Raw genomic sequence first — 25,236 nt, 5'->3', positions numbered from 1 at the left:
ATGACTCACAGTGTGAATCAAGATATGTTTCTTGTTCCCCCGAAGTGATTTTACTTGGCCATGCGGCAACTCATCCCTTTCTTTCGATGTTGCAGCTCTTGCGAGCAGTTTCTAGAAAAAGGGAGACTGGCTGTGATAAGATATGAATACTGACACTTGGCAGTATATTCCGAGCCATATTTATCACATCGCCTTTTATAATCATCAAGAACATTCCGCGGCTGATAATTATTACTGTGTGTCGAGTGAGCTCCACTAACCAATCGATCACCAACCGAGCATTTCCCATATCAATTCTACAACAACACGACCAATAACCACGTCCTTTCAAAATGGTCAAAAAAGGCAAGGGAAAGTCCAGTGGCGGTATAGACCTTTCTGATCCCATGCCGTCTGCGCCACCTAAAGACCAAGGGAAAGGAAAAAAGGGCCAAAAAGGTGGCACTTCTACTCCTGAAGCAGTTCCTTCGGGCCCTCCAAAACCTACGGTCAAGCAGCTCATCGGCGGCTCTTCATGGACAGGAAAGCTGCCAGTAAACCTGCTCAGCGAGTACTGCCAGAAACAGAAATGGGAAAGACCCGATTATGATACCAAGAAGACCCCTGATGGTTTCTCTGTATGGGTTACTATGAGCGCCAAGGATCCCAAAACCCAGCAAATCACCAAACTAGAACCTTTCAAGATTCCAGCAACTCATAAGCATCTGATCATGCGCCCTACGGCAATAGAAGCCAAGCATGCCGCAGCAACATATGCCCTCTTCAGAGTGTGTAGCATGCAGAATAAGCACACGGTTCTCCCACCAGAGCACAAGTCATTATGGAAAGAATTCCAGGCCCTGAAAACCCAAGATGTGAAAGAAGGCAAGGCCTGGATGTATGAACCGGACCCGTTCAAATCACTTCAAGAACGTCAAGAGGCAAAGGCTGCCGCAGAAAAGAAGAGGAAAGAAATTGAGGCCGCTAAGGCTAAGGCCGCTGCCATGCCTGGTGCTTCTGGACTGGTCCTTATGAGTAATGCCGGTAAAGGAGACAGTCGATCATCCAACATCATGAAGGGGTGGAGCACTGCGCCCAAGGTTGAGATGGGAAAGAAGACAAGAGCACAGTTAGAGACGTTGCTGCGAAGCGGCGTCAAGTGGAACCCAAATGGTGTCCAGATGTCGAAACCTCAAAAAGATGCTATTATTTCTGAACTCAGCAAGCTCAGCTTCCGTAAAAGCCATGTGGAAGAGGCAGTCGAATATTGCAAAGATCGAGAAGAGACGCTCGAGTGGCTTCTCATCCACGTCCCTGAAGATGATCTTCCTCGTTGGGCCTTGCCAGAGAGCTATGCGGCTGGAGTGTCGGTTGGGGCTACGAACTTGAGAAGAGAGGGCATCATCAAACGACTAGCTCAAGCAGGTTACTCACTTGAGCTGGCTACAAGGGTGCTGGATGAGCAAGGGGTTGATGAGGACAAAGCCGCAGAGACTTTACAAAATTTGCTGTTTCCCAGAGAATCTCAGGATTCCGCCGATGCTGACTTCTTGGATTTGGGCTCACCCGAGGAACAGTGGGAAGAAGAAGTTGGGAGTCTTGAAGCAATCTATGGGGAGGGTTTCGAACGTGAAGGCGATAACGTCATTCGCATCAAGCTCGATTCTGTCAAAAATGGGCAACAGACCGTCGATGCCTCTTTTCAGGTTCGACGTCCAGCTACCTATCCTGCCAACTTGATTCTCTCGATCGTGGCCAACATTCCTTCTTATATCAAGCTTAGCATCATTCGAAAAGCACTCAAGTATATCGATGAGTCTTTGCGTGATGAACCAATGAAGATCTACCTGGCAATGGACTGGATCCAGCAGAACATCAACGGCATCATTGAAGAGCCTGGAAAGCTGGTGGATATTTCGGCCGTCTCCTCAGCCGCAGCCGAGTACAAACCTGTTGCGGCTATTGCGCAGAACAAACGAAGTACACGCGCCCCAAAAATGATCAAATGGATCAAGGATGAGAAAAGCCGGGAGCAATGGCTTCGACGACAAGAGTCATCATCTTTGAAGAACATGGTATCCAAGCGTCAGGGTCTCCCTGCCTGGCAGATGCGAGAAGCCATAATCGGTACCGTCAGAAGCAACCATGTCACTATCATCAGCGGAGAAACAGGTTCGGGTAAATCAACACAGTCTATGCAATTTATCCTGGATGATCTGTACGCGCAAGGTCTAGGTGGTTGTGCGAACATGATTGTTACCCAGCCGCGACGAATCTCAGCACTTGGCCTTGCGGATCGTGTAGCGGAAGAAAGATGTACACGCGTGGGCGAAGAGGTGGGATATGCTATTCGGGGTGAATCTCGGAGATCGAAAGATACAAAAATAACATTTGTGACGACGGGTGTTCTACTCAGGCGATTACAAACCTCAGGGGGGCGAGTAGAAGATGTCGTGGCGTCTTTGGCGGATGTCAGTCATGTTGTGATCGATGAAGTACACGAGCGTAGTCTCGATACTGACTTCCTACTCAACCTTATCCGCGATGTCATGAAGGCCAAGAAGGATATGCTCAAGCTAATTCTGATGTCTGCGACACTTGATGCCGCAACTTTTAAGAGATATTTTGCCTCGGAGGGACTCAGCGTGGGCACAGTCGAAATTGCAGGCCGAACATTCCCTGTAGACGAGTACTATCTGGACGATGTGATCCGTATGACCGCATATGGAGTCGAAAGCTCTGATTCGGAGTTCATCAGCGGAGAGGCTCTGGGTAAAGTTATCCAAAAATTGGGTCATCGCATCAATTACAACCTGCTGGTTGAGACGGTCAAGGCCGTTGATTTCGAGCTATCCTACGAAAAGAAACCTGGTGGCATTCTGATTTTCCTCCCTGGAGTTGGTGAGATCAACCAAGCTTGTCGCGCACTCAAAGCTATTAATTCGCTTCATGTTTTGCCACTTCATGCTTCGCTTGAGACACGCGAGCAGAAAAGAGTGTTCTCTGGTGCTCCTCCAGGAAAGCGAAAGGTCGTGGTCGCAACCAATGTTGCAGAGACTTCCATCACAATAGACGACATTGTTGTGGTAGTTGACAGCGGAAAGGTCAAGGAGACAAGCTTCGATGTGCAAAACAACATGCGCAAGCTCGAAGAAACGTGGGCATCACGCGCCGCCTGCAAGCAACGACGTGGTCGAGCTGGCCGAGTTCAAGAGGGCAGATGCTACAAACTCTTTACGCAAAATCTCGAACAACAAATGCCCGAACGACCTGAGCCAGAGATTCGCCGTGTTCCACTGGAACAGTTGTGTCTCTCAGTTCGTGCTATGGGAATGAAGGATGTTGCCGGGTTCCTTGGCAGGTCTCCAACACCTCCTGACGCGACTGCTATTGATGGAGCTATGAAGCTCCTGCAACGCATGGGAGCACTCGATGGTGACGAGCTTACAGCTATGGGTCAGCAGCTTGCCATGCTCCCAGCTGACCTTCGGTGCGGCAAGCTGATGGTTTTTGGTGCCATCTTTGGCTGTCTAGATGATTGCGTAACCATTGCAGCGATTCTGAGCACAAGAAGTCCCTTCGTTTCTCCACAAGAGAAGAGAGACGAAGCGAAGGAGGCTCGTATGAAGTTCTACAGAGGTGATGGGGATCTCTTAACTGATCTCCAGGCCTTCCAGGAGTGGGATTTCATGATGCAGGACCACATACCCCATCGTCAGATACGATCATGGTGTGAAGAGAACTTTCTCAATTTCCAGACCTTGTCGGACATCTCCAATACGCGCGCACAGTACTACACAGCCCTGGGAGAGATTGGTATCGTGGCGCCCTCAGAAGCGACAATCGAGGCTCATGCACGTGGAGCTAGCTCTGATGGATCCCAGCTCCTGAGAGCGCTGGTTGCTGCGGCTTTCACACCGCAGATCGCTCGCATCCAGTACCCCGACAAGAAGTTTGCAAGTTCAATGTCTGGTGCCGTGGAGTTAGACCCTGAGGCAAGGTCGATCAAGTACTTTAACCAAGAAAATGGACGCGTGTTTGTTCACCCAAGCAGTACGTTATTTGGAAGCCAGGGTTTCTCGGGGAATGCTGCGTATATGGCTTATTTCAGTCTGATCTCAACCAGCAAGATCTTCATTCGGGACCTGACACGTACGTATATCCCCTCTCATGTTGCAAGTCTTGTTCGGTTTCGCTAACATATCAAACAGCCTTCAATGCATACACACTCCTACTATTCTCGGGTCCTATCGAACTCGACACTCTTGGTCGAGGTCTACTTGTTGACGGATGGCTCAGACTTCGAGGATGGGCGCGTATCGGTGTTTTGCTGGCTAGACTTAGAGGAATGGTTGATGAGTTGATTGCAAAGAAGGTTGAGAGCCCAGAGATGAATGTTAAGGATGATGAGGTTATCATGCTAGTGAGGAAGATGATTGAACTCGATGGCATGGATGCTTAAGTAAAAGGTCTAAGGTCACTATAATGCAGATAGAGGTACATTAGAATCGAATTCTTGATGTGACGGCAGCATTCTTCAAATATATGAAGATCTCGAGCATGACTCGACAGTTAGAAACTTAGATAGTTGCAATCAAATGTTGAATTCTGAGGTACTCTTTCGCAACACACAACTCAGAATAGATATCTGTTCATGCCTGTGGTTAGAAGACTTGTGTATGAAAAGGCGACTCCACCGCGGGGCACTCTATCATGAGTCCTGCACGCTCCCGCCACAGTATAAAGCACTAACATTAACGCCAACACCAACAACTGGCATCCCCCAAACGTTTCCAATATTCCCACCTAAAGACATGTCTCATCAAGATTCAGAGCCGGAGGAGGCCATTACCAGGGAAGAGATCCGTGGTGAAGAGCCTACAAAGAAGTCGACCCGCAATGCATGCAAGTCACACACTCAACTCGCTCGAAACATTCTTACAAATGACAGTCGCAGAACTCATGGCCCCAAAGAGGAAAACACCGCCCGAGACAAATACAGCTCGGCCATCGCGTAGCGGAAACCCGTTCAAAGACCGCATGGGCTTGGGCGCATATCTTGAAGATCCAGCCTCATACCCATCCTCACGCGTCATCTATCACAACGAGGACTTTGTCGCAATAAACGACCGTTATCCAAAGGCCACAATTCACACTCTACTTCTCCCTCGCTCGCCAAAGTATAATCTTCTCCATCCATTTGATGCCCTAGATGACCCAGAGGTCCTTGCCAAAGTGAAGACGGAGACTCAGCGCCTCAAGGCTCTGGTCGCAAAGGAACTCCAACGTCGTCTTGGCACGCACAGTCAGAGCGATGCTCATCGGCAAGCCGTGCTCGATGGAGATGCCGAGCCGGACCAGAGTGGGGAACTCCCGGAGGGTCGGGACTGGGCCGCAGAAGTCAAGGCCGGCGTGCATGCGGTACCAAGCATGAGACACCTTCACGTGCACGTTTTCTCGAGAGATATGTTCTCTGAAGCATTGAGACATCGCAAGCACTACAATTCGTTCAATACGCCGTTTCTGGTTGATCTGGACGACTTTCCGCTTGCAGCTGATGATCCGCGCAGGAATACGAAGGAGGAGGCGTATTTGCGCTGGGACATGAAGTGCTGGAGATGTGGGCTCAACTTTGGGAACCAGTTCCAAAAGCTAAAACGACATCTTGAAGAGGAGTATGAGACATGGAAGAAACTCTAGATAGGAGAAGTGGGATGGGATGGGTGGGATAAAAGGGCCTGCTTTACCCGTCTGTAAATTAGCATGATATTTGTACAACTCCTGAAGAGCACAATCCCAGTATAACCGTTCCATGAATTCTTCCTGACCCTCACCCCTCGTGTCCCCAAGCACCTGAAAGCAAATGAACCAAACTCAGACCCTATTGTGAAACTAGGAAAATTCCGCCGACGCTGATTATTCATGTTAGGATTTCTATATTGGCCATAATTGAAATCCTACTCGGAAGCTTCGCCATCCTCGTCATGTGCCTGGAACAAGTCAGTAAATAGTGTTCTAGGCTGAAGGGTATGAGAATGGGATTCTACCTCGTCCCTAGCGGGCGACTCATTGGCGACATCATCCTCGTCGGCTGAGAGATGTTAGCACAGAATCATTTAGCGCTTTGTAGAAATTCCTTACCAGGCTCATCGTGCTTGGTCTCTTCATCCTCTGATACATCGGCAGCCTTTGGCTTTCTGCCACGCTTCTTGCCATCCTTGGGTGTTGTAGCAGCAGACTCTGTTCCGCTGGCAGCTCGACGAGGTCGACCACGTCCCCGCTTTGGCGTACCATCGTCATTTACTGCAGCGACCTTCTTGGGTCCAGCGGTGGTCTTCTTGCCAGAACCTGGGGGTCGGCCGCGGGGGCGTCCTGTTGGAACATAGACCTTCTTGGGCATGGGCGCAGCACCCTTGGGAGGTCGTCCACGACCGCGCTTGACGGGAGCTTCAGCAGTATTCTTGGTCACTCCGGCAGAGGATTTGGGGATGCGAGGCGAGGCATCGCCCTTGGATGCGACATCTTCCTTGGTACGCGCCATGGTGCGACAGAGAGAAAATGGCGAAAAATTGAGGTGGGCAAGAACGTGATAAAATTTCCCGGAAAATCGCACAGTAAAGCACGATGCTAATTTATTCGGTCGGATTGTTGTAGTTGAAAACGCGACAAAAGATTGTTGTGGGATGTAGAAGAAGAGAGGGTAGACGAATGTTGGACGTCGCGTTTCGTCTGCAAAGGTATCTGTACCTAGGTATAGGCGAGCTAAGCTCAGCTAAGGTGCAGCGCCCTAATTAGCAGTAAAATTGATCAAGGGTGGCTGGAGTTTAATTCGCGTCACTTGGTCCCCGCGCGTCAAAGAATTGGGTTATCAAGTACGACAGAATAACTCGAGTAAAGAACAGCAGACAGAAAGAGTGGTATTTCTTTCAGACATTGACGAAAAGTCTAGACTTGATTCAGACTAGAGCTGCCGAGTCTTGATGGGCCGCTTGGCCCAAGCTCCCTTCTGTTAAACCAGTCAAGACCTGTACTACGCAGACAAGGGCCCCCTGCAACTGCCCCTAGCAACGTGAATGACGCTGGTAAACAAAAAATACCTACAAGGGAAGACGGTGAGATGTGGGTTATTCTTCGACATCGACTTCACGACAGCATCGACAACGTCAACAGCATTCTTATGACGATGGCTCTGGACTCGAGATTGATGCCTTCTCCTTCATCGCCCTCGGCATCTTTTTATGAGGGCAGGGTTCACTCTTCAGCTTCAACGCCATCGCTCAGATCTCGAGATGCGGCTTTATCCATGCCCGCCAGAATGGAGGGGGGAGGAAATGTCAAGGTCGTAGTCCGAGTGAGAGCATTTCTCAAGAGAGGTGAACACACATAAGCACACGGTCTTCTTTTTTCATAGAGCCTATGTATCTGACTAGTCTGCAGAACTTGAACGCCAGGCAAAATGTCTGATCCAAATGGACCCCATCACTCAACTCACAACACTCTCCGCACCCGATGATCCCGACCCAGAGGCTGCAAAGCTAAAGGCCAAGAAGGTCATCGAGGAGAAGAAATTTACTTTCGATAACTCCTTCTGGAGTCATGACACTAACGACAAGCACTACGCCACTCAGGAAGACGTTTACAACAGCCTTGGCGAGGACTTTCTCGATCACAACTTCGAAGGCTACCACACGTGTATCTTTGCCTACGGACAGACTGGATCTGGAAAGAGTTACACCATGATGGGCACTCCAGACCAGCCTGGCCTGATTCCTCGGACTTGCGAGGATCTCTTTGAGCGTATCGACGCCGCTCACTGCGAGAACTCAAACGTCGCCTATAATGTTCGCGTCTCATACTTTGAAGTCTACAATGAGCACGTCCGTGACCTCCTCGTTCCTCCTCAAACGCACAAGGCGCCCAATTATCTCAAGATTCGCGAATCTCCCACTGAAGGTCCATACGTCAAGGATCTTACCGAGGTGCCCGTGCGAAACATCAATGAGATTCTGCGCTACATGAAATTGGGCGATACATCTCGTACGGTAGCGAGCACAAAGATGAACGATACAAGTAGTCGAAGTCACGCCGTTTTCACAATCATGCTGAAACAAATTCACCACGATATGGAAACCGACGAGACGACAGAGCGAAGCTCTCGCATTCGACTGGTGGATCTGGCTGGTAGCGAGAGAGCGAAGGCCACCGAGGCTACTGGTGCGCGATTACGTGAAGGTAGCAACATCAACAAATCACTGACCACGCTGGGACGTGTAATTGCTGCTCTAGCGGACCCCAAGGCCGGAAGAGGTGGAAAGCGAAAAGAGGTTGTCCCATACCGAGACTCAATCCTCACCTGGCTTCTCAAAGACTCACTGGGAGGAAACAGCAAGACGGCCATGATTGCTTGCATCGCACCCTCAGATTACGATGAAACCCTTTCCACACTGCGATATGCCGACCAAGCCAAACGAATCCGAACTAGAGCTGTTGTCAACCAGGACCACATATCAACAGCCGAGCGAGACGCACAGATTGCTGCCATGGCGGAGGAAATTCGTATTCTGCAGCTTTCCGTATCAGACTCGAGACAGCGTGAGAAGAACGCCAAGGAAGCTGAGGACAAACTGGAGGAGTACCAGACTCATGTCAACTCTATGCAGCGCATGATGGAGGAGCGCAGCATGGTAGCTGAGAGCAAGATCAAGAAGCTTCAGACGGAGAATGAGGCCTTGAAACTGCACCTGAAGCTCGCTATCGAAAGCCTCAAGAACCCTATTCCTCCTGTTGTCGTGAAGCCAGAGCGAGAAGTCGACGAGCAGGACAAGGAAAATGCCTCCGAATATAGTGAGTACGATGACGATCAGTACGATTCGGAGAGCACAGCATATGGTGAGGATGAGCTGCAAGAAGAAATGCAGCAATACCTCCAGGATATGGGTAACTTGAGGAAGTTGATGCAAGGGGACTTGACGAGGTTTAAGAATGAGAACAGCGCGAGAATGCCACTGGGCGCAAAGGAAACCCTCTGAAAGGAATGACCAACGAAGCAGAAGTGGTTGAAGGAAGATTTGCTAGCATGAATGGAGCATGGTGTTTTGGAAGCGTTGTTTGAATGACTGGGTCGGATTAGATTCACTGGATGTCTCTTTGAGTTTGCTGGACAATAGGCTACGTTACGTTACATTACAAATGATTTAAATATGAAGAATTCTATCACACACGAGTCCATCAGGGTCAATGGTATGATAAAATGGACCATAGAGTTGATGGTAACCTATTTGTTTATGCGTGTATGTATACCACAACCACCATGGCCCCTGTAGACGGCTAGGGATAGGGTCTACAGGAGATAAGGAAACTCAAGACCCCTTTCTTAAAAAAATGACTATAACAGCTAGGTCAGTTGAGTGCAGGCTTTGTAGGTGCTTAGACTGACTACCTTGGTTGTATGAGAAAAAAGCTGTTTTGGGACTATTCAATAGCGAAATTGTGACAAAGTAATGAAGAAAGAAAGAAAGAAAGTGGGAGATTCAAGACAGGAACCAAGCAAGGTTCACGAACCGTTGGACTTTCTGTGTAATAGCACACCACCGTCACAGTCAGTTGCTCTTTACAGTCAGGGAATTTTAACCAGGTACCTGAAGTACTATGTGGCAGCGAGAGAAGCTTTACTCGATAATAAAGCTTCATAACTACAAGTTCCTATAGCCTGCTACGCCGTCTCAAAATCTGTAACATTCCAAACTGACAATCAAGTGGTACCATAACTACTGAGAAACACAATATCCACATAAGTCTACCAGAGAATAGTCATTAGGTAGGTAGGTAGGTAGTTAGAAGCACTGTAAGTTTACTGACAAGCTCTTGGTGAAATATATGGTCTTTACACTTTACTATCATGTCTTAAAACAAGAGTAGGGGCCGATGTCTTTCTCCTTACCCATCCTCCGAAGCCAAACAGCAAAAGTCATCTCTCTTGTATCCTTGTCACCATATGTAAGAGTTCACAATATTACAAAACATTGTCTTCATTCTGACACAGATGGGGATTTGGCCAAGATCAACTAATGATAGCGACATCAACGTTAGGCAACTACATAAGTACGCTGGTTAGCAGGGGTTTTTTTTGTTTTCTAAGCTTGTTGTTTTATACACGCGTGAGTAACTCTATCTCCTGCGAGTCCTCCGAATTGGGAGGCTTAAAAACCCTTTTCCGATCCGTCAGTTAACGCTACAGGATGAACTGTCGATATGATCGTTGTCAAAGTAGGTAGTTTCACTAAGCAAGGTGCTTGACCTGATTGGCTGAGTCGGTTCATAAACTTCAGTTTCAGTCTTATCAGGGATATCTGAAACTGTCACGATGATTCGTCAAAATGTCAGCTGAGAAAATACAACATGCCTTGAACGCAGTAACAGAGGTCAATAAATGAGCAACTGACGATGTTTCGTCACCAATCAATAGGGATTGCAAAGCCTGTAGTAGCTCATTCGCCGTCTCGAGGACCCCGCAGTCATGTCGTATCATGCCATGCCAACTATTTCTGCTATGCCCTTATCGCAGAAAACTTGACATTTATCTTGGATAATAAAAATACCAATATGTATACTTAGTATATTTAAGGGTCACCCTAGTAGACTATTTCAGTTGTTTGTCTTCACCCCCTATTCAGAGTCTTATAGAAGTCTTCGGACACCTTGAGGCATACCGACCTACCTGGTTACTGTAGCTTCTGCAACTCCATCCTACTAGGCATATCCCCACCATAGCTCGGCATTTGGGCATCTACAGTAACAACAAAATACTTGACCTAAACTTTCGAAAGTGCGTATACACGTCTCCTTATTTGACTACTACATACTGGCCTTCTCCTTACATGCCTGTCCTTATTCGCTTGTTATTAAGGACTAAACGACGAAATAGGGGCTGTTAATAGTTAACCTGGACTAAGCTGTCCATTCCTCTTTCTGTCTGACGTGCCCCTCACCAGCTAAGCTACCTACCTACGTGACAGGGTTGCCTCTGAACTGTAGTTTCAACTTCAGTCTCCGTGCTCATCTCCGACCTTTGGCTTTCCTCACCTCCATACTCAGCATTCTTACATTCGTTTTCCCTCCTTCTTCATCCCGCATCTTACCAATATGTCTTCCCGTCTCCCTCTCTTCACGCGCGGCTCCGCAGACTCGCAATCTCAGGAGAACGATCCCAGCTCTCCCGCCGAACAGCGCGACGATGCCAAGCGAAACTTCCTAAAGACGATGCGAGCACTACCCACTCAGCATTATTGGAACGTCTACTTCGACCGACAGGCCAAGGAAGGGGAAAGCGGTGATCAGTATCACTCAGGGCTGGAGCAGCTGGGTACCCAGATCGAGTCGGTGCAGGACTTTTGGCGATATGCCAATAATACTCCTGTCGGAAATATTGGTGTTCGAGAGTCTTTGTATCTTTTCAAGTCAGGCTTCCGCCCTGTCTGGGAGGATCGACGCAACATTCTTGGTGGAAGTTGGACATTCCGCTTCCCTAAGAGCATAGGTCCTGATGTGTGGACTCGTGTTCAGCTCCTTGCTATTGGCGAGAAACTCCAAAGTGTTCTCGACGACGGTATGAACTCTGACCACAATGGACATACTTGTGCTAACTTCTGCTATAGACGACCAGCTTTGTGGTGTTGGTCTCTCCGTCCGCTTCAACTCCCACCTCATCACCGTATGGCACCGCGACGCCTCCAAGAAGAACTCAATCGACAACATCGTCAAGTGCATCATGGAAGAGCTCCCTCCCGAGATGCACCCCAAGCCTGACGCATACTACTACAAACGTCACTCAGACCACGCTGGCTTCAACCCTCCCCCGGAGCTCAAGGTCGTGCTCGATTCCCGCCGACAGGAAGAGGAGAAGCTCGCCGCCGCGGCCAAGGGTGGTGACGCTAAGCCAGCGGTGACGGTCGAGTCTCCGCAATGATTTTCACGAAAGTTACGACATTTGGTTTTGCGCTGCTATATAGTTCAGGTTCATTTCAGGTAGTTGGGTTGACATAGTGTGTGCTTGTTAGCTCACATATCCCGTCCCGTCGCTGTCACCTACGGGGCATGCATGCATCTGATAAGGCGTTTCAGAATTAGGTGTTATTATACATATGTATTGGCCAGGACCGTTGATCCTGAGGAACCTAGCGCTTTTAAGATTGTTTAATTAGATTTGGAAACAGTGAATGCGTAGAGCTGCTCCTTGACTCCTGATATAGACACTGAATGGCTGATGCCTCCGTTTTTGAACTCATCAAGGTCCCTCCAAACAAGCCTCAACTCAGTAACGCGCACTATACTATAATAATTATCATGTACGTTGGTCTGCAAACGACAATGCATGATTAGCAGTCAGCGTCTTGTCCCTCATCTTGGGTTTCTTACCTCTCTCCCAATGCAACATTGCAACTCTTGGGTCGATTCCGCTTCATCTCATGGTATCAACTGCCCCAAGCCGTATAAGGGAAGTTTCGTTTATTCGTAAATCGTAACATGGTGGCGCCTCCTGGAAGCTGAAGAATCACCTCCAGACACCAGCACTCTTCATGACTCCATCAAACTCCTCAACGCCCACTCCCCTAGCAACACCTACGCCGCCGTTCGCCTCGAGAATCATATCCTTGAGTAGCTCCTCATCGACATCCTCTTTGAGCACAGCAGCAACACGTCGCAGGTGTGCAAGGGTAATGGGTCCATCCTGACCGTTTGTGAATAGTCGAAAAGCTTCCTCGACTTCTGCACGATGGGCGTCCGAGTCGTGCTCTCTTGTATGGAATTTGAGGGCGCAGATTGCGAAGAAAGGTTCAAATGTCGCGTAACCGTCGTTTTCTGGGTCCAGGATTGATATAAATTCTTTGAGCTCTGCGTGGGAAGAGGGCGGAACACCGAGGGCTCTAATTAAACAAGCATATGTCAGCCAAGAACTCAGAAGCGTCCTCACATGGATACTTACATGAGCGCAGACTTGACATCGTCAATAGGCAAGACTCCATGCTTCTCACCATCCATTGGCTCCGCAAAGAGACTGAACGCCTCGCGGATCTCGCCCTCTTCTTGCGCAGTAACGTTATGCTCCTTTGCAAGTTTGGATTGTCGCGCCTTGGGCGCGGCGGTTGCGCTGGTCGCGGGAGCCTTGCGCTTTGGAGGCTGAGAAATTCTGTTAGACCATGTCTTTACTGATATACGATCAGAGTATGCATTACCATTTGCGCTTGCGAAGAAAGAACAGAAAGCACTTGCACGCAGTCGCGATGATTGATGTCACGATTGATAGTTGTGGTGACGATAGTGGATTTGGCGTCCGCGAAGGACAGTGCACCAACACCGTCTGTAAACTCAATTCAGACTGTACGGGCCCTTCTAGCAATGAGTTTTAATAAATTTTTCTTCAGAGACCCAAACCACTTCCCTTTAACACCTCATCTCAACATTTCTACAGTCTCTCTGGACTGATTTCACAATGCACTCGCGCTCTTTTGGAGAATATTCATCGCGAAGTACTCTACGGTTTGTTTACTTATGCCTGCTACGCCGCTACCATATACTCGGATTTCGACGCCGAGAGCTCTTCTCGATACCGTGACGTTCCTCAATATTCGCTTCTAAAAATGCTAGAGCTTGCCGCTTTGAAATCACTACAGCGAGCAAGTGTGGACAGTGAAGCAAAATTAAAACAAGCCTCGTCGGACAACTTCAAACCGGCGTGGTTCCAGCGGGTAGCAAGCGATGTCAAGTCTTTGAAGACAGGCACCTAGCGATCCATGGAGATATACATTTGTAGTACTTAATTTTCAATGCAGTCAATTATTCACTCAGAATACTCGCTCGCCCTATGCAACCCATCTTCACCCAAGTATTTGGTTCCTCCTGGGCCCTTAATCTGTTACCTGACATCTATATCTTGGACTCCGGCTCTCTTTAGACTAGTCAGCCGTGAGAGGATAAAGGATAGTGAGGAAGTGTCACTACTTACTCACTTGAAGTTGTTCTTCATTTCGCGTAACTTGGCCATAACTGCCACAGGCTCGGTCTCACCTGTCTGCTTCTGAATCTCGGGATCCTGTGATTGTTAGCTTGGTAACCTAACATGTTCAAGAACTTTGGCGAACCTCAACCCTCATAAAGACGTTGTGTTCCTATGCAAAGTCAGCCGTTTCATATCGAGAGAACTCATAAATTCGAGTTACCTTTTCGTCTCCGATGGTAAACTTGCCAGTGGTGACCTTGTTGTTCTCGGCGAAGGAGTGCAGCTTCTGTACAGCATCACGCTGGGAAACAGATGCGGCAAACTTGACATTGGCCTTGGTATACTCATGTCCCGGCTGTCATAATATGAGCATCGATGGACTTTTGTGTTGGCTCAAAACTTACATAAACTACAGTGTCATCAGGCAACGCCGCAAGGCGCTTGTTCAAAGCCTCATGCATCTCCTCCGCATTGCCCTCGAAGAATCTTCCACATCCTGTTCATTATCAGCACAGGCCCAAAACATCCTTGTACGCATTCGAGGTTTGCTCAAGCTTACCGCCAATGAAAAGGGTATCACCGGTAAAAACAGCTTTGTCCTTTCCGTCTTCCACAAAGAAGCAGATGCTGTCCTGAGTGTGGCAAGGTGTATGCACACCCTTGAAGGTGATGTCGCCTAGCTTGAAGGTCTCGCCGTGACCAGGTGTCTTCGTAACACCCTCGCAGTCTTTGCCGCCGATAATGTCTAGCTTGGGATTGCCCAGCTCAGCAAGCTTATGGATGTCGATAAGTATTCATGGGACATCATTTTGGGGTGTCTTACCAGCTTCTTGTTGCCTCCTGCATGATCCCAATGGCAGCAAGGAGATCAGTCTAGGTCGGGAGAAATTGACGGTTAATGATACTCACTGATGGGTGTTGACAATGGCTGTCAAGTTGATCTTCCCCGCCTGAATAGCATCCTTCAGAATAGGCGCAACCCTGGAATATACATCAGCAGCTTCTCAAATATTCTCAGGATGGTTACTATGTACTCTGGAGGGTTTGCGGGATCAACGATGACGGCATCCTTGGACTTATCGTCAACTACCAGGTAAGCGTAGTTGTTGGAGCTTCCCTCCCCTATTGAAATCAGTTTCAGATTCCCCGACTTAAAAGAGGATTCTTCGGACACTTGACATACACATAGGAATTGACTGAATATGCATGGCGCGGGTAGCAGCTACGAGCTACATCATCTCAGCTAGGCACACCTTTTGGACTTGAACAATTGACTCACAGCACTAGATAGAAATCCAATTTTCTGTCTGGGGAATGGCCGACTTATAGCGAGTCTATACATAAGTAGGTATGTGTAAATGTCAAGGCCAGTTGAAGGCGGATGCGCTGTAACAGAACAAGATCGAATGAGACGTGAGGCTTTGTCATCCAAGCGAGGCATCATGGCTCCAGTATCATGACGTTTGCCGATGCGGGCGACTGCACGTGACATGTCCGAGTCCAATTCCAACATCACCCATATTTGCCTCTGCAGAATGATTTATACGTCTAGTCAATAAGGGGTATCTGATAGAAAGATTGGATGCTCGGGCTAAACAATCCCAATAGGTTTAGGCTTCCATGTGCCTTTGAACTGTGACCACCCAAAGTCATCTTCCTCATCAGCTTCACCAGTGTCAGGCTCTGTATCTTTCATGGTCGTATCGGCGGTACCAGATTTTGACGACTTCTTATCTTCCTCAGACTCTCGTAGCCTCTGCATCAATTCTGCGCACTTCAAAAAGGCTTGGTTGCCTGGCAAACTGCCCTTGACCTCTTGGACTGTCTTGAGAACGCGCTCTGGAGGCCATCGCTCAAACTCCTGAAACAGAGCCGCCAGCTTCGATTCATCTCCCTCACTGAGATACCGTAGTACTGCCTTGCGACACGCGTCGCTATTGTCCTCGCCCAGCTGCTTCCAGTAATAATCCCAAATCCACAATAAGGCCTTCTTAGCTGCAGTGCGCAGCTTTGCTAATGAGGGCAACTGTTCGTGCGTTGACTGATGGCGAAGCTCAACGAATGTAGCGGGTAATCCAATGGTCTTTGCAATAGAGTACATGCTCTGTTTGCGTTGTTTGTCCTGATGGCCATCAAGAAGACCAGTAACGAACCTTATGTTCCATCAGCTCTGTCACACAGCAATGGGTCTCGGCTGGCAGAACTTACCTGCTAAAGGCAGCTGAATATGCTGCTCTGATTGCATACGCTGACGAAGCTGCATTTTCTCCAGCGGCTGCCTCTTTATCACTCAGCATGGCAGCCATCAACAGTGCTGTTGACTCGACCATGTGAGGACAGTTTCCTCGCTGCATCCACATCGACACACGCGCAACCGCTTTGTGTTGCCTCTTCTGTGTTTCCTGATCGTCCAAAATCTGTTGGTTTTGTATGTTTACGCTGCCTTCAGAATGGCCGGAATGCCCCTTTGCCTCTGTGGCGTTGGTGTCGATGCCTGTGTACATCTGCTCGCGAACGAGCAAGAGTTCGTAACGGTCGCGCCATGGTGTGAAGACGTATTGTACCATTTTTTTTCTTTCTTTTTTTTTCTTTTCTTTTTTTTAAATAAAGATAATAGAAAAATAGATATTTTCTCTGAGGTATTAGATAGCAAGCAGCATCTACTCACTTGTTCAGGGGAAACAGTAGTGCGTGTATTTCTTTCTTTCCTATTTTTTAGTGTTGTCTGTCGCGCACTGATTGTAGGATTTTGTTTGGATAACAATTTTTCAGTGTCAAATGATGGATATCTATCGCTTGAACAAGGTGTAATGTTCTTGCCAACAGTATCACGCTTTAATGCTCTATGTGTTTATTATACAACCTACGATATATCAAGGGGTTTTCAGGATTATGATCATGATTTTCTTTCAATTCCTTATTTCCCCTCCCAACACCTACGTATTTGAACGCCAACGTGTTAGATAAACATTTCAATGCATACAAAGCACAATCCTCAAAGCCTGAGGCTGGCACGGTACAGGGTATCTAAGTAAAGTAAGAAAACTCAGAGCGCCTGAACTCAAAAACTTTGCTTGTAGTAGGTATTCAATAGATGGTGTCTTAAAAAGTATACCTACTAGATTATAGATGCTTTTATGATGCGGTTGTGTTTTCGGATGGTAGAGGTCGAGAATGGAAGTTTGGCGAGAGCGTTTAGCACCCTGCCAATCAGCACGGTATAAATCTAGCGGCTATCGCTACCATCCCACCTCGGAAAAGGACCTACCTCCCCTCCTCCCTGCGTCTTAGGCAGGTTGAGCAATTTTCAGGTCATGAGGTGGAGCAGAGCTCCTGGTCAAGTCTCGTTTGGAACATGCTAGTCATGTCTCCCCAGAACCACGAGTAATCATACATCCTGCTCCTTTCTCCGCTGTCACCTTGGCTCGTATGACTACCAGCTCTATCTACGGAGCCTCCGAACCGCACAGAGTGCTAAGAAGTTACTAAGGTCAACATTTCCATTGCTGAATTGGATTGGGTTCCCGATCAATCACACAGTGGAGCTAGCCACTTTTTATTATTCAGCCACAACCGTCCCTGAGCAAATACGTAATGCCGTAAAAAAAGAAATCGGAAAGAGGGGGTCGTGCACATGCCACGCAGGGCTGGCTCAGAGTGGGGAGGGGGGCGTCAAATCTGGAACTTGACCAATTGAATATGCTGAGTCAAGTGCGGAAGCACGGATCTTTGATATGCCACATGTTGGACAGGGTTTAGCACAGCTAAATCAACGTTGGAAGGAGACGCGGCTCTTTTTGGGTCCACCTCATACCGCCTCTTTTTGCCAAAGCTATCTCCAACGATGCTGTGGTGAACGATGGATCTTGCTGTCGCATGATAGGCTATGGTGGAGTTATTATTGTTAGGCCATAATACATGACACATTGTTAAGTCGCTTTATTCTCTCTCAACATATTGGTTGTATACTTCTTCGTTGGATAACTATTGGGCGGCTGCCTGAGCCTTACTTGTATCTCCTAGTTTTGTGCTCTGTGCACGGGGTATCCATAGCCAGACTCTATATGTGCAGTAAATTCAAACGCTTGCATCCATGTTCCTTATCCTGAGATCCAGGTGCACCGACCTTATCACCCTATATTTCCCCATGTCCCGAAGAAGCAAAAGCCGGCTTTTCCTGCCTACCAGTGAACACCATAGTGATACAAAAATTCATGTCATTATTCATGTATGCCGTTACAAATTTCGAGATGCAGCGGGTTCACTGCTCATCGTCGTCGTCCTCGTCTTCGTCGTCATCCTCATCCTCTTCGTCAGATTTGGGAGGTTCCCATGTCTCTTCGAGCTTCAGGCCCTTGCCTTGAGGTTCATGGGTCCTGAATGATGACCCAAGTAAAGATGATACAGTAGATCGATAGTTGTTGAGCTGAGGATCTTCGTCGTACTTCTCCGGAGTGTCGTAAAGCCCCATTCCAACCAGAATCTCGCCGTCTTCTTCCGCGGCATCTTCAAGAGCCTGATAGTGAGGATCCTCTGATACTGCAGGTTGAGACAATTGGGTTTGTGGGAGGGTCTCAGGGGTGGGGGGTGTTGTGGAGCCAATGCCGTGCATGATAAAGGTATTCCAGTCCCATCCATTGCTATCAGTTGCCTCGGCGGGTGCAGAAATGACGGGCAGTTGACGACCCGGCAAGACCATAGAAGCAGCGGGTGAGTGATGCGACATGTTCGTTCCGTGGTAAGGATTGCAGGTCATGTTGTCGGTAGATTGATATGGGAGAGGCAGATGGGAGAATGCCAGCGGGGATGTACCGCATGAAGTCGAACCCATCATTGGAGAATAATGAGCATAGTTACCGTGCAAGTCTTGGTGGTCGGTAGGCAAGTGGCTTGTGGTCAAGGCATACGCGGGCTGTTGCGCCTGAACATAAGGTTGTTGGCCATATGAGCCCGGATGCCAACTCACAGGGCGCGATGATCGTGGGGCGGGTTGCTGCGACTCAACGTCACAAAACGTTGATAGCTGTTCCATGATCTGCTGTTGTCGACGTTGCGAGTTGCCGTCATTCATAAGAGTCTTGCGGCGAGCCATGAAACCAGACGAGCGAGGGCTGTTGTTGGCGCTTGAAGGCTTGGTCACTCTCATAGCACCTCCAGATCGTTGTCCACTGGACCCTCGTGAGAACCTTCTTGAAGCTTGCGAGCATGCCATTTGTTGTGTGTGGTCGTCCAGCATTGGGTCGTAAGGATATGTGATGGGCAAGGAGCCTGCTGGCTGCACACCGAAGAGTGGGTGCATCATCTTGAAGTGTATCAAATAAGTAATATGACGTGAAAAGTTGAGATGTATCGAGACAAGTTATCGAAACGACAGCTGATATCAAAGTAGTTATCGTGCTCAATATAAAATAATTATTGAGGTGTAAGTAATGATGGTAGATCCCAAGAGAACTGAGAAGGGCTCAGCTTGAATATGTATCGTGAAATGGTGGTACCGGCTCCAAAGGGGTTCGAGGGGGTTAACGAAACATGGGGCAATCGATGGCTTGAAAGATAAATCGAGTCTAGCAGCTTTGAACAAGATCAACTCTCCAAGGATCTAGGTGTGGGCCAGGAGGGACCAAGCAATAAAGAAGCATGGGCGATTTAGTAGCGACATGATGGCTGTAAACCGTAGAATTTAGAACAACCGTCAAATCAGAATCTCGCCCATGGGGTACTTGGCTAGGCTCCTCATCACATTTGACCCTCACTTCACGTTCCTGTGCTAGGATTATCAATTTTCTAGCATGGCAGCTGGGGTGGTGGGCTGCGTCATACGGGCCGGCAGGGGGTGTGTCAACGGGCGGTGCCAGCAAGCAGTGAGAAAGGCGGGCGGGAAGTAGTGCCGGAGCGAGAATCAGGCTGCTGCTCTGGGTATTGAGACGACGTCTGCGGCATGGAGTCAAGGGTGTTCTTGTGTGAGGGCGTGTCGAATGGTATAGAGTAGGATCAGTGCGGTTCACGCCGATTTGGTAGGCATACGCTAAGTTTGGCGTGGTACCGTCGTACCGACAAGGCGAACAAAGAGGAAACAGGTAGTGATGGTGATGGGGCCTCCCGCCGCTATGATTGCGTTGAAGACCCATGAGAGCGGCGTCTCTAGAAGAAGTGGACATCCTCGGGTCGTCTGGACTCAAGGCAAGCTAGGCAAGTCACCCCTGCCGCTAGGGATGCAGCTCACATGGAGTAGTGGGGAATAGAAGGGATGGAGAAGAATTTGGCCCACGGGCTGGAGTCGTAATAAAACACAAAGAGCAAGGTAGTCAGCCAGTCTGGCCGCAGCATCCGCTTGAGACTCACCAAGCAGTAGGGGGTAGAAGATTGCTGGAGGGGTGCGCCAAGCGCAGCACTAGCCGGCGCCACAATGCATGCATTTTTGGGGCCTGAGATGGGCTGGGGGGACCACTACTATAGGAAGCGCCGCGCCCAGGCCAAAGGATGGGACATTTCCCTACTGGTGAAAGTGCCACTCCGGAAGGGTCTTGAATCTCATCCAAGCGGGATGCGCATCACTGCTTTCGTGGTTTGGCATGCTTCGGTCAGGTACTGCAGACACCCCTGCTGTAGCACATGTAATTCCCACTTCTCGGCTCCACGCTGAGTTGTTGCAACTCGCAAAGAGGGTGAGATGCGAGAAGGGCGTTCTCCTAGGAGAAACAATCATATCTGATCGACAGGTGCTTGATGATGTTTGCAATGGGTTTGAGATCCGCCTATCGTCACCGCCGAGGAAGGACACCGGTAATAACGGTTTGTTGTACCCGCTTCTTTGTACATGCTCTTGCATATCATGATCCGTTTATTCTTGGGACTATTGAACGCTTGTCTGGTGAGGAACAGTATCATTGGCGATTTCCCGAGGATGGACGAAAAAATGTGCTGGCAACCGTGATAAACGCTCTGTGCAAGGCTTCAATGAATGGGTGGATAGCTTGATGCACTGGCACCGAGTGCTTGCTCTGAGGCCTTGAATGGCTATCACCGTGAAAGTTTAATCAACAAGACGATGTATTGGCAAGGGGCTTGATGGCGCAGCATAACTCCATCAAAGTCCCATCGCAGGCGGTTCGTGTTGCGCTGTCTAGGCTGTATAATGGCTCCAACGTCTAATGAGAAATTTGAACGTACCATTTCAGATATTGAGATGTGGGACCACACTCGCACTCTAGTACCTAAGAGTCGGAATGGTGCTTCTCCTGGTAGCAAAGCCTGTGGGCGGGTACCCGGCGTTGCATTATGCACATGGTACTCCGACTGTGCAGGAGAGCCAGGTAAGTCACTACTGTGCACCACTGTGAGTGCTTTTCTGGGCGTGTGATAGACTAGATGAGGAAGCTAGACATCCTATGGTGGGCGATGTGCCTGCTGTTGCCGTTGGCGGGAATCCCTGGTGGCAAGAATACCAACACACCAGGGACGAGAGCTCAGTGGACGTGGGCAGTTGCCGTCTTGCAATTTTGCTCCGCAAGACCAGGCACAGGTAACGGCAATGCGATTTGGGCTACATGGAGCGAGACCTCAGACAAAGACTAAGGTGTTAGCAGACATATCAATTTAGGTCGCCAAAGAGAGGTATTGATGAGGAGGGAACGCCAGACAGCCAGATCTAGGAGACTTCGACTCAAAGCTCGAACGAATGTCGGTGCAAGGCCGCCTGACTCTTCAGGCATGTACCACCCAACACCTGAGGTAATTACCTTGGTTGCTTGGATCGGTATCTCAGGTAAGGCAGCTAGGGTAGGCACGTTCCAGCAACGCCCGACGGCCTGAGCGCTGGCATCCATCTTATTACCTGGTCGATTGTCCAGTCACAGATGTGGAGGTCCCTTGGGCGGTAAAAATACACGAGACTGGCTTACACCAAAATCCATTGATCTACCACCAACCCAGTCTCTTGTTTTCTTTCACCCTAGGCTAGACTGAAAGCGCAAAGTTGTCCTGCTCCGCCTGAATAGGTAGAGGACGCTTGAACTCTCCCCTCCCTGTTTTAAGTTATTAATGGCAAGTGCGGTAACCAGTCATCTATCCATCTGCAAGCCCCAAAGGTCGTCAGTTGGCGACTCGCCCATCCTGACAGTATCATCCAAGCGCTGAGTCAAGTTCGATTACTTTCATCCACTCAGGGGCTGTGGAAACAACGACACTTTCCAACCTTGGTAAACAGTGGGAGGCCAGCCCGTGCTCCAGAATCCAGTCTGCCTGCAGTACTCTGTACCACTTCATAGCTCCCTGTGCTACGCCAGCGCCAATGCCAATACCAGCATGATTTAAATACTGGCGGCTTTTTGGGCAAGCGGTTTGGTTTCTCTTCCTGGATCAGTGGATCTTATGTATGCTCCAACATGGCCTGCCACGTCGTCTACAACATGTACAAGCGATTCATTTCAAAACACGAAACACGAGCAACCTTACCTGTCGATACGTGCTAGGTAAGGGAGGTCTGATCTGATCTATCAAGTGCCCATCTCAGGGATCAAGAAGACTCAAGATCACAGAGTCTAAATACAATCAATCAAATATCTTCCTAAATTTACCTTAGATCTAATCAAGTGTTTTTATCATCCCCTCAGGTCGTCGGCCAAACAGACGGCTTGGAAACAGACATAGGAAAGTTAACAGCAGCCTCTAAAATGATCCAATCTGGAGCAAATCTGCCGACGCCCCTCGTTCATAATAAAGGTAATTATATTCTGTTCCTAGGTACCATCTATGTGTTAGCACATATGCAAACCCCATGAAAGATGCAACAATGGCTACACACTGACGGTCTCGGCTTTTACTCCTTCTCTGTCACTTCCATTGTCTCATCTCATCGCCCCTCTCTATGGGGGATATGCACAGCTCATCAAGCTCACACCGCAGTCGACCAGAATTTTACTGGCCTGGTAGCTAGGGATTCTTTGTTTACGAGATTATCCCCACCCTCAAAGTTCCATTGCGCTGACCATGACCACCAAATTGAGTGCCTGTGGAGCACAGCATACTGACGCCCCTCTCCTCTTTTAGTCCTCGCCTGCTCGCCTTCTGAAGCTTGCATCTCTCCCTCGAAAGATCTGGGCGTCAACTGTAAGTTGACTAGCCCCCTCTGGAAGATCCAATTGTAGAGGGATCAGCAACCTGGGTCCATCACTTGGTGAGCCTGGTGAGTTAGGCCTTGTTGTTTCTGAATTGCCCTGATCGCCCACTGAATCAGTCACCAAACAAGGGCTGCAACTGTGCGCCACCCCGAAGTGCCATGGTGCAGGATGAAAGCGTGCCGCCTCGATGGATCTTTCAACATCTTTTTTTTAACCTCAGGCAACCCTGGCTTAATGTCCCGGTGAGTCTACTGTACGAGACTCGGGTGTGTGGTCAGAACACCCAACGAGTCTATCACCGGTGCCTATGATTGCGCTGTTTAGGTAGTGTACGAGTCGATCCATCTTGCGTGTAAATTACAACCGTTCTCCATAGCAGGAGAGCGCGTCGGCATCTTGGCAAACAATTGCGGTCAGATATATCCATACTTCACACAAAAGATACCGAAAATGGTCAACAAATCCGGAGGTTGTGACCTCCAAAAGATACTCTTGCCGGTATTTGCTGGTCAGTTGCTGCAATATCTTTGCAGTAAATCTCGATGTCAGTTCGGAATTTTTATTCAGACAGCGCTTGTCAAAACATGAAGATTTGCAATGTTTTGGATAAGCTACTAGGCCATTTTTTGCTTCAGTTGCCCTTGATAAATAGGGGATTGGAGGGTCTATCCATCGCGTAAGCGTTGACTTTACTGCCCTAGCGGCCTGGTAGCCTGGGCATACGCTAGGGAATTCAGGTAATTGCCGTTCTTCGATTTCATGGGCTTATCGAGGCTTGGAGGTTTCAAGCTGGCTGGCAGCTGGGTTGGGTTGTACATATGTAGTTCTCTTGTGGGTCACATGTACAGGGAGAGGAAAGGATTTGAAGGATGCCCGTGTCTTGTCCTCGCGAATCACACTCTTTGGGCTGGATCACGCATTGATTGTCCTGCCCAGGCGTTTTATCTCCCTCGGAACATCAGGAAAGCCACTAGCTTTCTGCGCGGAACGCTGTCTCACAAGACATTGGTGCTGATCATCAACCTACTCATCAAGCTTCTCCTTACGGTTCGTGGGTTGCCCGAGTCACGGAAGCGCAGCCACGACCATGTGAGAGTCTTCTAATACGGTACAGTACATACTTTTGCATAAACTATCCCATCCCAGCACAGCGCAGTATCACTGGCCTTGGACGGTCTAGCCCCTGGCAAAGTACCACACCATCCGTCTCAAAACCATGCCAGCATGCCTCATCGGCGGATGTATCCTGGCCGCCTGGATTCACATTTGCTATCGCGGCTGACGAGGACGATTTCAACATATGCGTCATACAAATGCCCTCCACGCAACAAACGAATGGCGGTCGACAGCTAACTAACCATCATAACACCATAGCCCCAAGATTGGCCACCGTTTCTTGGAAACGGGTTTTGCAACTGTAAGTTCCAAAAGCAATTTGTCAACATTACACAAATGATTCAGCATTCTTAACATAATGTTAGGTCATGATTGCTTTCATGTCATCCCTGGTTCAGAATCTCTTCATTGCACTGGGGAAGCACTCATCACGGATTCGTCCAGGCATTGTGAAGAGTAACTGGAATCATACTCCGAACTCCGTACTCCCCCTAGAGATCTGCTTGTGACCGTCCAATCAATCACCAGATGTGCTTCTCAGATGGATGGGGCCCAAACCAATCTGCCCTGCTCGGCCTCAAATCAAAGATCCTGCATCTAACCCATAATGTACTACGAGAGAGGCTGAAATTTTGGTTTTTCTTTGTTTGACTTTCCCTCGGTACCATCGTACTAGGCACACATCCCTATGCCCGAATCCACCCCTTTCAGCAAATCTGTACCAGTGGATCCCCTTTCATAGCCGAGTCGCTAATTCGGTAGCCCGAACGCTAACTGTCCTTGCGATCAGCAATGGATTCGATGTCAGACAAGAGGACTCACTGGTCTACCTACCTGCAAGAGAGCGAGCCCCTCGACACAATGCATTTACAGTAACATACGTATTCGGGTCAGATGTCGTTCGATCCGAAGATCTTTGTTGCCACAGGAATTCTTGAGTCTACTAGAGTACGCGCTTTCGACAGCTGTAGGAAACGTGCAAGCTTTCTTTCGGTTACCCAACTCTTCATGCTGAGTGGGCTACTG

The 25,236-nt window shown here is 48.8% G+C and overlaps 10 protein-coding genes across 13 annotated transcripts; 4 read left to right on the top strand and 6 right to left on the bottom strand.

Annotated features, from left to right (window-relative positions):
• The first annotated feature begins 35 nt into the window (after positions 1–35).
• FOXG_01658 (uncharacterized protein) lies at positions 36–4,593 on the top strand. The gene is made up of 2 exons (XM_018378581.1): positions 36–4,131; positions 4,191–4,593. Exons 1-2 carry the CDS (start codon positions 333–335, stop codon positions 4,439–4,441), a joined length of 4,050 nt encoding a protein of 1,349 aa, XP_018234530.1. The 5' UTR covers positions 36–332; the 3' UTR covers positions 4,442–4,593.
• Positions 4,594–4,704: 111 nt separating this feature from the next.
• Positions 4,705–5,817, top strand: FOXG_01657 (aprataxin). Of its 2 annotated transcripts, XM_018378579.1 has the most exons (2): positions 4,705–4,884; positions 4,931–5,817. In XM_018378579.1, exons 1-2 carry the CDS (start codon positions 4,794–4,796, stop codon positions 5,677–5,679), a joined length of 840 nt encoding a protein of 279 aa, XP_018234528.1. In that variant the 5' UTR covers positions 4,705–4,793; the 3' UTR covers positions 5,680–5,817. The 2 variants fall into 2 exon arrangements, with proteins under 2 accessions (XP_018234528.1, XP_018234529.1); XM_018378580.1 differs by having other exon boundaries at positions 4,713–5,794.
• Positions 4,892–6,760, bottom strand: FOXG_01656 (uncharacterized protein). Its single transcript, XM_018378578.1, has 3 exons — positions 6,121–6,760; positions 6,027–6,070; positions 4,892–5,969 (listed from the first exon to the last, which is right to left on the bottom strand). Exons 1-3 carry the CDS (start codon positions 6,518–6,520, stop codon positions 5,937–5,939), a joined length of 477 nt encoding a protein of 158 aa, XP_018234527.1. The 5' UTR covers positions 6,521–6,760; the 3' UTR covers positions 4,892–5,936.
• Positions 6,761–7,044: 284 nt separating this feature from the next.
• FOXG_01655 (kinesin family member 1/13/14) lies at positions 7,045–9,235 on the top strand. The gene is made up of 2 exons (XM_018378577.1): positions 7,045–7,352; positions 7,417–9,235. Exons 1-2 carry the CDS (start codon positions 7,097–7,099, stop codon positions 9,006–9,008), a joined length of 1,848 nt encoding a protein of 615 aa, XP_018234526.1. The 5' UTR covers positions 7,045–7,096; the 3' UTR covers positions 9,009–9,235.
• Positions 9,236–10,519: 1,284 nt separating this feature from the next.
• On the top strand, positions 10,520–12,299 carry FOXG_01654 (uncharacterized protein). Of its 2 annotated transcripts, XM_018378576.1 has the most exons (3): positions 10,520–10,804; positions 10,904–11,584; positions 11,634–12,299. In XM_018378576.1, the coding sequence occupies exons 2-3, from the start codon at positions 11,122–11,124 to the stop codon at positions 11,942–11,944; spliced, it is 774 nt and encodes a 257-aa protein (XP_018234525.1). In that variant the 5' UTR covers positions 10,520–10,804; positions 10,904–11,121; the 3' UTR covers positions 11,945–12,299. The 2 variants fall into 2 exon arrangements, with proteins under 2 accessions (XP_018234525.1, XP_018234524.1); XM_018378575.1 differs by having other exon boundaries at positions 10,520–11,584.
• Positions 10,649–13,322, bottom strand: FOXG_01653 (uncharacterized protein). 2 transcript variants are annotated; one of them, XM_018378573.1, is made up of 4 exons: positions 13,212–13,322; positions 12,962–13,155; positions 12,394–12,902; positions 10,649–12,333 (listed from the first exon to the last, which is right to left on the bottom strand). In XM_018378573.1, exons 1-3 carry the CDS (start codon positions 13,212–13,214, stop codon positions 12,530–12,532), a joined length of 570 nt encoding a protein of 189 aa, XP_018234522.1. In that variant the 5' UTR covers positions 13,215–13,322; the 3' UTR covers positions 10,649–12,333; positions 12,394–12,529. The 2 variants fall into 2 exon arrangements, with proteins under 2 accessions (XP_018234522.1, XP_018234523.1); XM_018378574.1 differs by having other exon boundaries at positions 12,014–12,902.
• Positions 13,323–13,578: 256 nt separating this feature from the next.
• On the bottom strand, positions 13,579–15,183 carry FOXG_01652 (hydroxyacylglutathione hydrolase; the record flags this gene model as incomplete). The annotated part of the gene is made up of 8 exons (XM_018378572.1): positions 13,579–14,068; positions 14,118–14,144; positions 14,196–14,330; positions 14,380–14,471; positions 14,535–14,748; positions 14,885–14,956; positions 15,003–15,097; positions 15,159–15,183. The coding sequence occupies 8 exons, from the start codon at positions 15,181–15,183 to the stop codon at positions 13,982–13,984; spliced, it is 747 nt and encodes a 248-aa protein (XP_018234521.1). The 3' UTR covers positions 13,579–13,981.
• Positions 15,184–15,566: 383 nt separating this feature from the next.
• FOXG_01651 (uncharacterized protein) lies at positions 15,567–16,542 on the bottom strand (the record flags this gene model as incomplete). Its single annotated transcript, XM_018378571.1, has 2 exons — positions 15,567–16,128; positions 16,184–16,542. The coding sequence occupies 2 exons, from the start codon at positions 16,540–16,542 to the stop codon at positions 15,567–15,569; spliced, it is 921 nt and encodes a 306-aa protein (XP_018234520.1).
• Positions 16,543–17,798: 1,256 nt separating this feature from the next.
• Positions 17,799–20,309, bottom strand: FOXG_01650 (uncharacterized protein). Its single transcript, XM_018378570.1, has one exon. It carries the CDS (start codon positions 19,275–19,277, stop codon positions 18,237–18,239), a length of 1,041 nt encoding a protein of 346 aa, XP_018234519.1. The 5' UTR covers positions 19,278–20,309; the 3' UTR covers positions 17,799–18,236.
• A 35-nt stretch (positions 20,310–20,344) lies between these two features.
• Positions 20,345–20,932, bottom strand: FOXG_18158 (uncharacterized protein). Its single transcript, XM_018398206.1, has one exon. It carries the CDS (start codon positions 20,802–20,804, stop codon positions 20,469–20,471), a length of 336 nt encoding a protein of 111 aa, XP_018234518.1. The 5' UTR covers positions 20,805–20,932; the 3' UTR covers positions 20,345–20,468.
• Between the last annotated feature and the right edge of the window lie 4,304 nt (positions 20,933–25,236).

The sequence above is a fragment of the Fusarium oxysporum genome, chromosome 5 (assembly GCF_000149955.1).
Source record: "Fusarium oxysporum f. sp. lycopersici 4287 chromosome 5, whole genome shotgun sequence".
Taxonomy (NCBI): domain Eukaryota; kingdom Fungi; phylum Ascomycota; class Sordariomycetes; order Hypocreales; family Nectriaceae; genus Fusarium; species Fusarium oxysporum.
The sequence above is the reverse complement of the archived record's forward strand: the minus strand, read 5'-3'. Positions and strand labels throughout refer to the sequence as shown.

Bases quoted from the DNA above. Each gene is read 5' to 3' on its own strand.
- FOXG_01658 (XM_018378581.1), top strand. From the start codon at position 333: ATGGTCAAAAAAGGCAAGGGAAAGTCCAGTGGCGGTATAGACCTTTCT. The intron at 4,132-4,190 runs GTACGTATATCC...CATATCAAACAG, and splicing joins CTTCATTCGGGACCTGACAC to CCTTCAATGCATACACACTC.
- FOXG_01657 (XM_018378579.1), top strand. From the start codon at position 4,794: ATGTCTCATCAAGATTCAGAGCCGGAGGAGGCCATTACCAGGGAAGAG. The intron at 4,885-4,930 runs GCAAGTCACACA...TACAAATGACAG, and splicing joins GAAGTCGACCCGCAATGCAT to TCGCAGAACTCATGGCCCCA.
- FOXG_01656 (XM_018378578.1), bottom strand. From the start codon at position 6,520: ATGGCGCGTACCAAGGAAGATGTCGCATCCAAGGGCGATGCCTCGCCT. The intron at 6,071-6,120 runs GTAAGGAATTTC...AACATCTCTCAG, and splicing joins GACCAAGCACGATGAGCCTG to CCGACGAGGATGATGTCGCC. The intron at 5,970-6,026 runs GTAGAATCCCAT...GACTTGTTCCAG, and splicing joins AGTCGCCCGCTAGGGACGAG to GCACATGACGAGGATGGCGA.
- FOXG_01655 (XM_018378577.1), top strand. From the start codon at position 7,097: ATGTGGGTTATTCTTCGACATCGACTTCACGACAGCATCGACAACGTC. The intron at 7,353-7,416 runs GTGAACACACAT...ACTAGTCTGCAG, and splicing joins GAGAGCATTTCTCAAGAGAG to AACTTGAACGCCAGGCAAAA.
- FOXG_01654 (XM_018378576.1), top strand. From the start codon at position 11,122: ATGTCTTCCCGTCTCCCTCTCTTCACGCGCGGCTCCGCAGACTCGCAA. The intron at 11,585-11,633 runs GTATGAACTCTG...CTTCTGCTATAG, and splicing joins CCAAAGTGTTCTCGACGACG to ACGACCAGCTTTGTGGTGTT.
- FOXG_01653 (XM_018378573.1), bottom strand. The intron at 12,903-12,961 runs GTAAGTATCCAT...TTGTTTAATTAG, and splicing joins GATGTCAAGTCTGCGCTCAT to AGCCCTCGGTGTTCCGCCCT.
- FOXG_01650 (XM_018378570.1), bottom strand. From the start codon at position 19,277: ATGATGCACCCACTCTTCGGTGTGCAGCCAGCAGGCTCCTTGCCCATC.
- FOXG_18158 (XM_018398206.1), bottom strand. From the start codon at position 20,804: ATGCAAGAGCATGTACAAAGAAGCGGGTACAACAAACCGTTATTACCG.